General features: G+C 39.0%; 1 protein-coding gene across 1 annotated transcript in view; it reads right to left on the reverse strand.

Annotated features, from left to right (window-relative positions):
- The window catches only part of LOC121362197 (uncharacterized oxidoreductase ZK1290.5-like), a 46,287-nt gene extending 33,294 nt beyond the window's left edge, over positions 1 to 12,993 (reverse strand). The window contains exon 1 of the mRNA XM_041483526.1: positions 12,902 to 12,993. Within this exon, the coding sequence (XP_041339460.1) occupies positions 12,902 to 12,986 (85 nt within the window). The 5' untranslated portion in view covers positions 12,987 to 12,993. The remainder of the gene's footprint in view (positions 1 to 12,901) is intronic.
- Positions 12,994 to 13,055: the final 62 nt, after the last annotated feature.

Consider the following 13,055-nt stretch of genomic DNA (forward strand, 5'->3'; position numbering starts at 1 on the left):
ATATATTATCACAAAAACTTATTTAATTTTCATTTCCTCATAGTAAAGAAATGGGAACTGACTGATCTTTAGGCTTGGAAAATACATGAAATAGGAGAAGTTGGTGCTGATCAGAAGCAACTCCATGAAAATCAAATATCAACAGCATTTAATGTAAAGAAGTGATTCAAGGTGCTAGGCTGAAAATCATCAAAGAGAAAACACATATTTTATGGGAAATTAGTATATGTTTCTTAATTTTCATACAGAAGCATAACATTTACAAATTAGAATATTTAAAAAAACCCAAAAACCTGAACAACTTTCAAAACCATCTCCTTCTCAAAAAGCATATCCTGAAACCTTTACTCTGTTGAACTCCTGGGGAGCTTGAAATCATTATTGCATTGTACAATCCCAGGCTGGGCCACAGTGCAGGTGCCAGTCACATAATGTCACATTCAGCAGTAACCAAAACAATGGAATCCTACAAAAGAGTTACAGAATGGGCATGCAGGGAGTTTCAGTAACAAAATCCTGTTACTGTCATTGTGCAGGGATTCACTGGATCTGTATTTTGCATGTCAGGGGGTCGGAAGAAGGAGGAGACTCAGCAGGAAAAGCAACCACCAGGAGGACTTCAGATAAAGAACTGGTTGAGAGCAAGGAGGATGATGTTTCTACTTACCCTTTCCTGTTAGTTACTTTTCCTGCCATGAGCCCCTCACCCATTCACCCTGACTCCGCACACTTCCCACAAACAGTATTTTCTACAGTTTGTTGGAGGAAATGCTCAGCCAGTTCCAGTCAGTTCCCAAAGTCACCTCCTTCCAAGCTGATGATTAGTTCTTAAAGGCCCTCGTGCTGCAAACAAGAGGCAGCACAAAACGGCTCCGTCACCAACTTGAGACACAGCCCCGCACAGTCCTGAACAGCAGCAGGGCTTCAGCCACTGCTCAATGGAAATAAACTAACAAAGGACTCCAGGTTAAAGAATTATTTAAAGTGAAATTTGTACCTGCTCTTACCCTTCTCTTTCCAGCCCAAACACTACCTGCACGTTATGGAAGTGCCCCTGCAAATGGCCCCCCAGGCTGGCAGGAGGAGGCCACCACTGAAAGCACCACAGGTGCTGCTCCGCAGAGCCCCCGGCCCAGCCGGCAGCAACGCCCAGAGGAGGCTGCAGGACGTTCTCACACGCTTTTAACAACCAGCAGCAATGAGGAGGGCTCAGAAAAGCCCGACTTGTATGGAAGGCAAACCAGGTTTTCCTAAATGCTTATCATTTGTGCTCGTTCCTGATCTTAGAAGGAAAGCCAGTGAGTCTTGTTCAACACTCAAAGTCATTTAAACGAAGATAAAATACAGCCTGATCTCCCACCCATACACATCAAGATCATGACATCCTGCTAAACACAAAAGGACAATTTCCACTTTACATTTGAGGCCAACAAAATGCAGAGTCAAGAATAAAACTCTTGACTTCATGGATTTTAAAGTGATGAAACTATAATACTACATTCCCACGATTTTGACATACATTCATAAATAATCTACTTTCCAAACATAAACAGAGTTTCTGATCTAAAAGACAAAACTTTAAATATTATTTTTCATAGCCACTAATTATGATTACTAATTGGCTTAATTTCTGAGCCAACTAGAAATAAATGTCTCTACAACTTCTTTTACATCAAAATAAGCTAAGTCAAGCTACATTCAGCTAAGTCAAGTTGGTTTTCAAAACAGCTATTTCAAAATCCTCATGAATCTTTAAGAATTTTAGATGACTGCAACGCTACTACATTATACTTATGGGCAAAGAATATATATGCAATTTTACAACATCGAAAACCTAAAGGAATTTTATTACAAAATTATATAACTAGCACAGAAAAATTACTATACTTCTTCACAACAATCCCTTCACTTTTAATATGCTGGTACTGGTGCAAAATAAATGAGGTTGTAACTATTGTGTCTGTTTCTGGCTGAATGGACATTTCTAAGCACAGAATGAATGGAGTTCATTTAGAGGTCTTGCAAATGGACTCAGACTCTTTTCATGCATAATGGATTTCAGTAAGAACATTTAGGACAAACAACTTTTTTTAAAAAAATCTTAACCCTTTAAGTTCAAGGGAGAGAGTGGTTAAGAAAGAAAAAACAGAATAATTTTGGTATTGTTCCCCATTCAGTGATAGCATGCACACTCATTACACAAGAAATAAAGACAGCAACATCAATCTGGAGGAAATTATCTCAATTTCTATGCCTAAAAATGAACTACAACAGTCCTGGTGCATTACACAGTAATCAAAAAGAAATCAACACTTAATATCACCACTATGCAAGCCAACTTAATCATGAACAATAGGTTGATAAGTTAATTATGCCACTAATATAACACTTCTAGACTTTAGAAACCAGTTTTCTTGTGTTTACACAAGTGATTAAAGAAGTTACAAGTCACAGATGCAGAAGGATAACAAAAGAGAAGGGACTGAACTTTCTAATTCTTTTTCCACTAGAAATTTAAACAATGCTATTTGAACACATTAACATTCTCACATGTTTGGGATTCCCCTTTGCTCACAGAGATGTAATTCACACTGTACATATATATTTAAAGACAGAACCCAATGATGCATTTAAAACTAATATGAACCTGCACCCTTTCCATCCCCTTCCAGTTTCTAAAATATTTAGTAATTTTTTTCCGTAGAATTTGCTGATAAGAAATAGGAGCTCCTTTCAAGAAACTGTGTCAAATATCAGCAAGTTTGGAAAAGCTTCCTATTTTTTAGCTAATATTTTAACTTCTTTCCTGGAAAATAGCACTGTTACCTCACTGACTGAACTAAGCCAAATTTGACAGATTGCAAGACATGTAAGACAATTACATTCCTACAGATTTTGTGAAAACCTGGTGGTTGTAAGGGACAAGGATACTGCAGTGAAAATACAGATAGGTCAGAGGACACAAATCCATGGAAAGTAGGCTTAACTGGTTACATTGTTATTTTGTCACAGTTGCTCATCACTTTCTTGGTACTCTGAAGAACACTGCCATCAAAACTGGAGTGAGAAAATGCTCTAACAACCCATAAAATGATACAAAGATTATTAGAAAGGCAGACTGCTGCTCACAATGTTACAGGGGAAAAAGCCCCAACATGCCAATCAGCAACACCACCCCAACTCCTCAAAACCAGAAAATCAGCAACATCTCCACCCCTGACCCCATCAAATATGTAAAACAAGTAACAAACCACCCGCTATCCCCCCTCCCAGATTTATGCACAATCTCAGCTCTCAGCCTCATTAAACTTTCTGTTCTCCCTCACAAAGCTGTACAGAGAGAGATCCAAAGCACCAACAGCTTTTCAAAACAGAACCAGGATCTGCTTTCTCTCCCTGCTTTCTCCCTCCCTTTGTGGCAAAGTGTCATGTTCTTTGTGAAATGTGAAACGATTGTTCATTTGAATATATAAAAATGACCAGTGATATGAATAACTTTGGCTACTTGGATTCAATGGAATAATATTAGGAAAGTTCCTGCTGGCAAAACCCCAGCCAGAATATTTAGAGATCACATCAGAGACAATGATCTTCTGAAATCAGTACTAAATTTAAAGAGTTGACAAAGAAAACATCTGTAAAAATACCATTCCTTGCTGATTTTTTTGTCTCCAAGTAATCACTTAAAAACTCTCAAAAGCAAAAGCTCAAACATTCTTTTCTCAATTTTTAGACTCATTGTGTATTTATGGTATTTTATACCATACCAGGCTTAAAATACCTGATTCTATTAGTTTTAGTTCTACTATTTCAATATTACATCAATATAACACATCTTATGAATATATTAATTTTTTAGTGTTCATACAGTTTGATTTCCTTAGGTAATTACCTTATGAGTAAATGTGATGCTAAAACATGAAATGGCCATACATAATGCAAAATGAACATATAACATGTTTCCAGGTTAATTGCTCATGCATTCACAAAAACACAGGCCTCTTCTATGGAAAGGCTCAAGGACAGACAATCCTTACTGTCTTATATCCTCCTTCTGATTCTGTATTCATATGATCCTCTGACAAGCTGACTCAGACTGTTAAATGGCAAAAAAAAAAAAAGAAAGTACAGTTTCAGAATTATTCATGAACCTGAATGATTCCTCAGAGAGGAAAACCCACTAAATTTCATGCAAGGGATGGAGCAAAATAAGTTCCCCCTTTAGCAGCAGCAGGTAAATAATTTGATTTAATAAATGCTTTTATTTAAATTATAAAAATAAAAGCACAGTTGTGTCCTAGCCAATCAACAAAAGATCAGAACAACCTTTTCCATGAACTTTTCTCCTGGAGACCTTTTTTCTATTATATTCCCCAACACCATCCCTACAGGTGCTCTCAGACAAGCCAGTAATGTCACAATAACTTTCTACTCTCACAGCACTAGAACCCAAGTAAACTTCCCTAGTAAACTATTTGGCATAGTTTTATCTTAACAGTGTCAGTTACTCTGAAAATCCTGTGCAGCATGTGATGACAAAATATTCATGGATCCTCTCCCTAGATTTCTAGAGTGTAGGGTTTCCTTCTGCAGCAGGTGAAACCAAAGTCAACCTTGCTATGAGTTACTGCACTCTACAATTTTCATGAGACAACTAGAGACTATTTCAAGGTAAGAGATCCAAATTTAATAACAATTACTTTTACAAAATAACTTGAATATTTTATTCAGAGTACAAGACTGGCACACAATGTGTATATAAAATAGGGCATAAAATACTCCTGAGGGAATGGAGCCTGTGGAGACAATGGGTTTCTGGAAAAACTGGTAGGACACCATCAACAATAACTGAAAGACACTGAGCAGACTCCCATTATACAATCAATGGTTTATAATTGGTCAGAACAGAAGCAGCACACAGGTTTATCTAAAACTCAGTCATTTAAGGCAAGTTTTTCTTGCCTCTGTAAAAGTTATTTGGATTATGAATGGTTTAAGTTTTTTAGTATGTAAGTTTTACTTTGCTAATGCTTCTCATTCTTTTGTTTGCTTGTTTGTCTGCTAAATATGATCCGTTGCTTAATGGGGGACTGTTTTTTCCCCTGTGCAAACTCAGAACACACTAACAGAATTCAGTAACATGAGCAAAAAAAGTAAGCAAGCATGATTTTAAACTCTGCAATTCTACTCAGGCAAGCCTACACAGGCAACAAGAAATAAAATGCAGGAATACAGCCTCGCCTCAAGGCAAGAGGGTAGGAGAGAGCCATTACATGTTTATTATGTATCCAGGGAAAGGGAAGCCAGAATTGCTGGTTTTCTCTCTTCCTGAGAGGAAGGAAGAAATGGCAATGAGCCATTGTTGACAGAAGCACTCTATTCCCTCCATCCCAAAGAGGCTCTGACTGTAGAGGATATTCAGATCATCTACTGTAAAATGACCACATTTCTGTTCACTGACCCACCATTTATCTCCTCAGAACCTTAGACAGAGAGTAGGTGCAAGAGTAATGTCCAAAAATGTGTCTCATGGCAATCCCAGGAAGTCTGCAAGTGGCATCTGGTATCAGTGGGATGCTATTGCTCTGATACAGCACCAATTCACTAATGGATTTCTGGCAGCAGAAATAACTATCACCCCAAAAATGCCAATTTTTCTTTCAGCAATAGTAAAGAGATTTCCACTGGAAAAGTGCCAGCTATTTACATTATTCATCTGCAGTAGTCAAATACTTTAATCAAGCAGAATCTATCAATAAAATCTGGAAACAGACCTGTACATTTGGAAGGCAATTATGAATGTGTAATTCATGTAGCAATTTCATAAGCAGAGCAGCAGCACACATTTATTTAAATGCCTTTACAGACAGACTGCCAAATCTTAAAGCCTTTCTTTCACTCCACACTTTCCCACCACCGTGAGAACTATTTCTCATTAACAGCCAAATTGGTTTCAGATGCTCTGCTATAAGATGTTACCTTAGAAACCATTTGGTAAAAGACTGTGGCTTCCTTCCATAGAAATCTCAAGCAGTGAAAAGGCAGATTTTCTGGCATAAATCAAATCCAATTTCTAGGGTTCACTAAACCTTTTCTCCTCAGAATAATGTTTTGTGACTAGATCTTAGCAGTTAATAGTGCACGAAGAATTGCTGGTGTGAACCAGTTTTAAATTATTTTCATTCTATTCCCTTCTTAACTCAATTGAAAATACTTTCAATACTTACCATACCTTGATAGAACATTTAACTTCATAACTCTAAGGATATTTACTGTGTGCAGCAAATAAACAGACTGAACAAAAATATTATTTTCCTTCCTTTTTAAAACATGTCCTTAGACTACTCTATCTGACAAGGATGACATAATTAATTAACATTAGACATTTGGAGATACTTTACAAATGAGACAAATACTACAAATGACACAAACCCGCGACAAATTTTTTCACCTTTATAAAATTTCCACAAAAAACAATGATAAAAAGAAAATAAAATATTAAGCCCGTATTCTGCACTTAATTAGAACATTATCAAAATAATTTCTGCTGTGAAAGGTTGACTTAAAAATAAATTATATAAATAATTTATGATAACGCATAGCCAACATCCAATTATGTAGAGGGACAGCAAATTTAAGATGTAGTTGAACGTGAGACCAATAAGTCAAAGCCACTTAAAATACTGTAAAGATAACATCATAGGAAAAATTATAAGGAGAACTGTGATTTGTAGTGACTCATAGCTTTACACAATGAAAAGCTATGTACAATAATTACCATTGTGACATCCTAATTCAAGCTGATGGGTAATTTCTGACATCATACCAGTGCTCTTTACTTGCAAAGTGCAATTGTGAGTGATGACAGATCCTCCCCCTGCACCAGCTCGCGACACTATGAGGGCTGAGACTCGCGTGTCCCACTGGTAACTAATTGTGTTCATCAGCTCCAAGGACAGCAACAACCCAGCTCCCCTTGGTGCAAACTAAACTGAACAACAAACAACACTTCTGATTAAATGCTTCTTTTCCCCCACATCATCTTAACAATTTAAAATGCATTTTCTGAAAGTTTCTGAGACAAATAACATTTCCTCTAGCCCCTCCTCTCACACTGCATATTCAGCCTTAGAACTTCACGCATTAGAATGCAAAGCACCTCCATTCAGGCACTAAGAATGACACACAGACCTTCAAGTTATGAAACTGCTGCAAAGCCACAGAGCTTTCCCCTTTCTCTCCCTCCTTCCCCTTTAACAAGGATTTTGTATCACTCTCTGTGCTGTACTTTGCATAAACATTAGAACTGAAGAGAGGTCAGGAATTAGTACCTCCCTTCTCATCTGGTAGCATGAGGAACTACTGCAATTCAGGTTACAGCAGCATGTGACATCACCATGCAATGCTGCCAAACCTATGCTAGCAAGCTCTGGCAAACAAAAAAGGTATGATGACTAAAATCTGCTGCATGAAGGTTGAAAGATAAAGCTTAGCTTTCTTTTTCCCCACCCCCTCACAAAGTTTGGTATATTTTTTTACACTAAAGAAACATGCTGAAATACAAAAATTATATATACTGGAGCTTGCTTCTCTCTTAGTTTCAAGCTGCTTAAAAATAATTTCTTCTTCTCTTGGGCAATTAGGCTTGTAACATTTAAAAGTCTTAATGACAAAGAAAAGTTAAAGGCATACACGTGAGGTGCCTCTGCTTACACTGGTAGAAGTTTTAAACAGTGGAAGAAATCTAAATTGATTTATTACTTAAAGTTAGTGAAGGCTATCTAAAATTCATCTGTATCACCAAAAAGAATCCAGTGTGAGAAAGGAAGCTATTTTTCTGCTATTAAATCACAGATCATATGCCACAATATAAGGTCAAATCCCCAGCAAACATATAAAAAGCTGACCTCACAGCTTGGTAGGTGTACAAGAGAGCAGAGACAAAGCAGCAACTCCCCTCAGAAAAAAAGGAGAATATTTCTGTACTGTGTAGCCTCTGATGTAAGTAAAAGTTGGCCCAGCATTTTGCCCCAGATGCATTTATTAGTACCCCTTATAACAACCCTTGTATAGTAGTCAGTCCTTTCTAAGGAGTAAAACAGCAGCAGGCTGGAAGGAGGTGAAGCTGGAAGAAAGCAAGGAAGGCAGGAGCTCACGAGGTTCAGCCAGGCTGGGAGAGGACACTGCTCTGTTCCACTGCCAGAGCACCCAGCTGCCTGGGATATGGCCACAGTCCTGACAGGAGAGAAGTTAAATATCTGGAGGCCCTCAAAGATCAAGTACAACTTCTCTAGGTCAGATCTACTGAAACAGTGGATGAATTGAGACAGAAAGATTTATAGAGGTGGCATTTTGTTCATCACAAGAGGCTTTTAAGGCAACTTGGTAACCATGGGTGAGAAGCAGAGCCTCAAGAGAATAAAAAAAAATGGTTGAGACATAAAAAAAGGGAAGAAATAAACAGCCAATTCTTATTACAGGGTAAGATTAATAGCAGGGAGTGCCATAGGTCTTGGTACGAGGACTACTGTTCCATGAATTTCCTTAAGAACCAAAGCCATGAAGAAACAGGAGCCACGAATTTTTTAAAAAAGGCAGCAACAGTAGTAAATGAAGAAAAGTGAAGGCTTGACTCTACTGCCACTGAATTGAAAAGCAAACCTCATTTTATTCCAGTCCAGTAGGACTGGGTCTTTTTTTGACCACAGCTAAATTTAAGATGAGAATAAGCAACTCTAGGATTTATAATTAAGAAGCAAGTAACTGGATTATTAATACATAATGGAATGTTCAAATACTTCCATTCAGCATTAAGATTTAAATTTATGTAGCATTTTGATGAAAACACCCCAACACAACCTGATGCAATGAAAGTGGAGCAATCTGATTCTGTGCTTTTTGCCAGGAGGTCTATTTGTTGTGAAAAGAACTGGGAACAATACAAGAAGTCCTGAGTGGTTGCAATGCAAATGATGCAATGTCTTAATGCAATCAGTAAAAATCAGTCAAAACCTACTTTTATGATTTATTTACTTAGACAAGGGTACAGCAGAGTATCAGGAATGTTATCTGTGAAAGACCCTGAAATGAGGACAGAGATATGTTAGTGGTTTCCCTTGAGTCTGGAAGGATTGTGTGTGTATTACTTTCCTGCAGGCTTTGGCTGTTTGAGCAGAAGCTGCTCAGAGCAGTACCTGACTGCTTTCCCAGCTACAGTAATGATGCTGGGCAGTCTTGAATGACCTTCTTTACAGAACATTATTACTACTGATAAAATACTCACTCTGCATGACCTCAGTAAGGCACAATTAGTATAAAGACTTTATTTTGTTTAGTAATTGTGTGTCTTGATGCCCCTTCCCAAACAAGTATGAAATTAACTTTATTCTTTAATAAGAGGGTATCATTAGAGACTTTTTTATCTCATCGAGTTGTTATTGACTCTAGCTGCCCCAAAGATTGCATAGAAAACAACATTGCACAAAAAGATTCTATGTATTTTTGGTATCACCAGCACACCTTTTCAAGAAATCACTGGCTATTTGACCAAGCCACCAGAATTTAATTATTATCATCCCTAAAAAAACCCCAAACAAAACAACAAACACAAATTAACTAAGAAAAACACACACAAAACCCTGTTCTAATGGGAATATAACTACCATATAAAGGGGATGAAGAGAGTTTCAATAGAAAGGACCAAAACAATCCTGAAGAGATGTCAACCATTCAGCACATGACCTTGACAAAAGTCCCAATATTTCAGTTACAGGAAAAAAAGCCCTTGTGCTACTGAATTATAATCAAATGCTACAGAGTGGCATTTTCAGTCCTCAGACTTAAAAAAAAGGAAGTGACAACTGTCTAAGTGAGAGCTTCCTACTGAACAGAAGTAAGCATGAACAGTTCAAATTGTACATTTTCCTTCCAAAACCTGACAACGATGATCCTGTGTATGCCATTTTGACAAGTGATAGTTTTTTGAGGATGATGCTTTAGGTAAGCACCAAGTATTCTGTAGTTAAGAAACTGTAAGAACATAATTTTCTGTCATCGTACAAAGTCTCACCAACAGATTCTCAGACACATGTAGCTCCTATGGAAAAGTGTGGCTACATCTGTAACTTCTAAACAGTGTCAGGTTTTATATCAGTTATTTGCCATGCAACTCTAAAACACTAATCTTATGAGCAAGATAGTGCATGTATCCTTTTTCTAATGCAATCTACAGCCACTGTGAGGTAATGTATTCTCTGGGGCACAGATTTACCCTTGAGACAAGTATTAGGGCCAAAATGCCAATTCATTTTAGACTTAAGCCCACTCCAGTAGAAAGCAGCCTTTGTAATGAACTTGACCATAAACACGCCTGACCCTCTGCACGTGAATAATGCTGGCTAACACAACAGTTAGCATTAAACCATATCAAACATAAAGTTACCAGCAGTTTTCACAGTAGTACAATAAACAAGGCACAGATTATTTTAACCTGTTAATTAAAACTTTAGCCATACAACATATTTCTAACATAAAGGTGAGCTGCCTTATAATTGCTTGGCGTCTCAGGCAAGTCAGCTTGTTTTACCATTGCCAGTAGACTGGTCTTCTTGCCAGACACGACACTAAGAATATGCATCTAAGTAGATAGGAAATTTTGGATGTACACAATTTGGCATGTTATTCCAAGTAACCATTCAGACTGAACCAAATTTTGCATACTTTTGCATACTGGCCTTCTCTGGTGCAAAAATTCGTCTTTCCCCCTAGAGATTTTAATAGAAATGGATCCTTCTCACCAAGAACAGTTTACACAAGAGTACAAAGCCCCAGAAAGTGAATGGCAACCTAACGAAGGACTTAACCTCCTTCCCCAGATCTTCCCTTTTGCATCAAACCTTGACCAACTTACTGAACTTCTATACAAATTACAAATAAGCTGTGGCACGGAAACCCATTAAAAAAGATGAAATCATACCGAAAAACCACCGTCACAAATACCTTTTGATAACTGAAGCTTGAATAGGAAGAAGAGATAACTTGGACAGAATGCTATTCCAGGGTGTGGTGGCACTCTCTTGAGTCACATGTTCTGGACAAGAAACACATTACCATTCTCCTAATTCAACTCTCAAATAATACAAAAGGGGTTTCATCACCTCAAAATAACTTGCAAAGCTATCTGAGCTGCCTTCCAGGTGGCACAACTGGACAGTTGAAACCATCTTTATGCATACTTAGCATATTTATCTCTCTGAAGCTTTTAGAAAGATTATCTAGCAACAGATGCAACATCTGCATCTATTAAAGTTGTCTTTGAGGCACCAGACAACCATTAGGTCTGCATGTTTAGAGGGATGAGAACTGACAAACAAATCTTAAATCCTGCAAAAAATGGCCTTGCAGAAAATGTGTTCTCATTTAAGACAGTTTACCTCTACTTCATATCCAAGTAAAATTTTTGCTCTGCAGATATTAGTTAATACAGTAAAACTGTAACAAAAATAAGCCATTAATGTGGAAAAGAGAAGTTATGTGAGAACAGCTACCATAAAGATCCCGTTGTGTTGGGCTGCATATTGTGGTATTTATAGCAGGACTACAAATGCAAGCGTTGCAAGTCTTCACCTTTTTTTTCCTCCCTTCTTTTCTTAAATTCTCAGCATTTTTCACCATATATCAAGGATTTCTTAAAATACTTGACTATTTTCCTATCTATTACACAATCCTCAAAGATCTGCAGACTGTATAAAGCAATATGTAAAGTGTTACTCTGGCAAGACAAGTAAGTGAAATCAAAGAACCAAATCCTGCCCAAGACAACACCACTACTCTAAGTCAAGAGAAGTTCCTTGAAAGTCAAGAGAAGCTCCTGGAAAGCCATACCTGGCAGAAGTTACTGGGCCAGAAAATTTCAAACTTGATTTTCTTGTATGCCACTATCCATTTCCTGTGGTATGAGTTCAGGCATAACGATAAACTACTCAGAACTTTCCAACACAGCAAAAGGACACGGAAGAACTATTGGGTGGAGAGTACAAAGGAGTCTTTCTGCATGTCTACTTTCTAGTCAGTTTATTCTACCCAAGAAATGTATTACAACCTCCAATACAAAAGGTGGTTCTGTAGACAGTCTGACGCACAGTTCAGCATATACTGAAACAATGGATATAAGACAATCAAGTCCATTCTCTAAAAAAACTATTTACGTTATTTTTTCCTTAATTTTATAAAAATATCTCCAAGAAAAGTAAATTGGCAGTAAGTGTTACAGGTTAAAATAATCAACCAAAAAACAGAAAAAGAAAAAGTTAGTAATTTTTGATCAACATAAGCCATTTTGCTTACTACATAGTGACTGTAAGAGATAGCTGCATCAAATATTCATCATTATCATCAACCACCATTCCCTTGTGCCTCACAGATGCTGAGATTCCCACCCAGGATCTCAGTTCAACAGGTGCGGTAAGGTTAATTCTATCATGAGAGTCTGCTCTAAAGAAAAGTCTGCTCGCACGTCTCCTAAGAAGACACACCCAAGCCACCAAGAGACCGCACATGGCCCCGGCTCGGGCGGGAGGGGAGCGGTGCTGCTGTGCTGCGAGCCCAGCGCTGCCCAGCAGCCTCAGCTGCTCGCTTTTGGCAGGAGCACGAAGCTTCACCCGGCAGCACCGGGGCTCTCGGAGGGACACCGGGGCTCTCGGAGGGACACCGGGGCTGGCCGGCTGAGCGCGGGCAGCTCGGCAGGAGGCTCCGCTCCGGGCTGTCCTGAGGCGAGTCCGCCTGCGGGACAAGGGCAGCGCCGAACCTGCCCAGCCGGCCAGGCCGGCCCTGGCGTGACCCCCGCCCTCTCACAACGCCTCTGGCAGGCAGGCGGGCTCTGGGCGGTCCTGCCGCCACTTACCGAGCCCCAGCACCGGGATGCTGTGGCCGCTGGCGACCCGCACCGCGGGAATACCGCCCGGACCGGGCCTGCCCGCCGCTGCCATAACCCAGCTGCGGCCGGGGACTACAACTCCCGGCGGCCCCTGCGCCCCAACGGCGCCGCGGGCAGCCGG

Source organism: Pyrgilauda ruficollis, unplaced genomic scaffold (assembly GCF_017590135.1).
Source record: "Pyrgilauda ruficollis isolate IOZ18807 unplaced genomic scaffold, ASM1759013v1 scaffold6, whole genome shotgun sequence".
In the NCBI taxonomy this organism is placed as follows: Eukaryota; Metazoa; Chordata; class Aves; order Passeriformes; family Passeridae; genus Pyrgilauda; species Pyrgilauda ruficollis.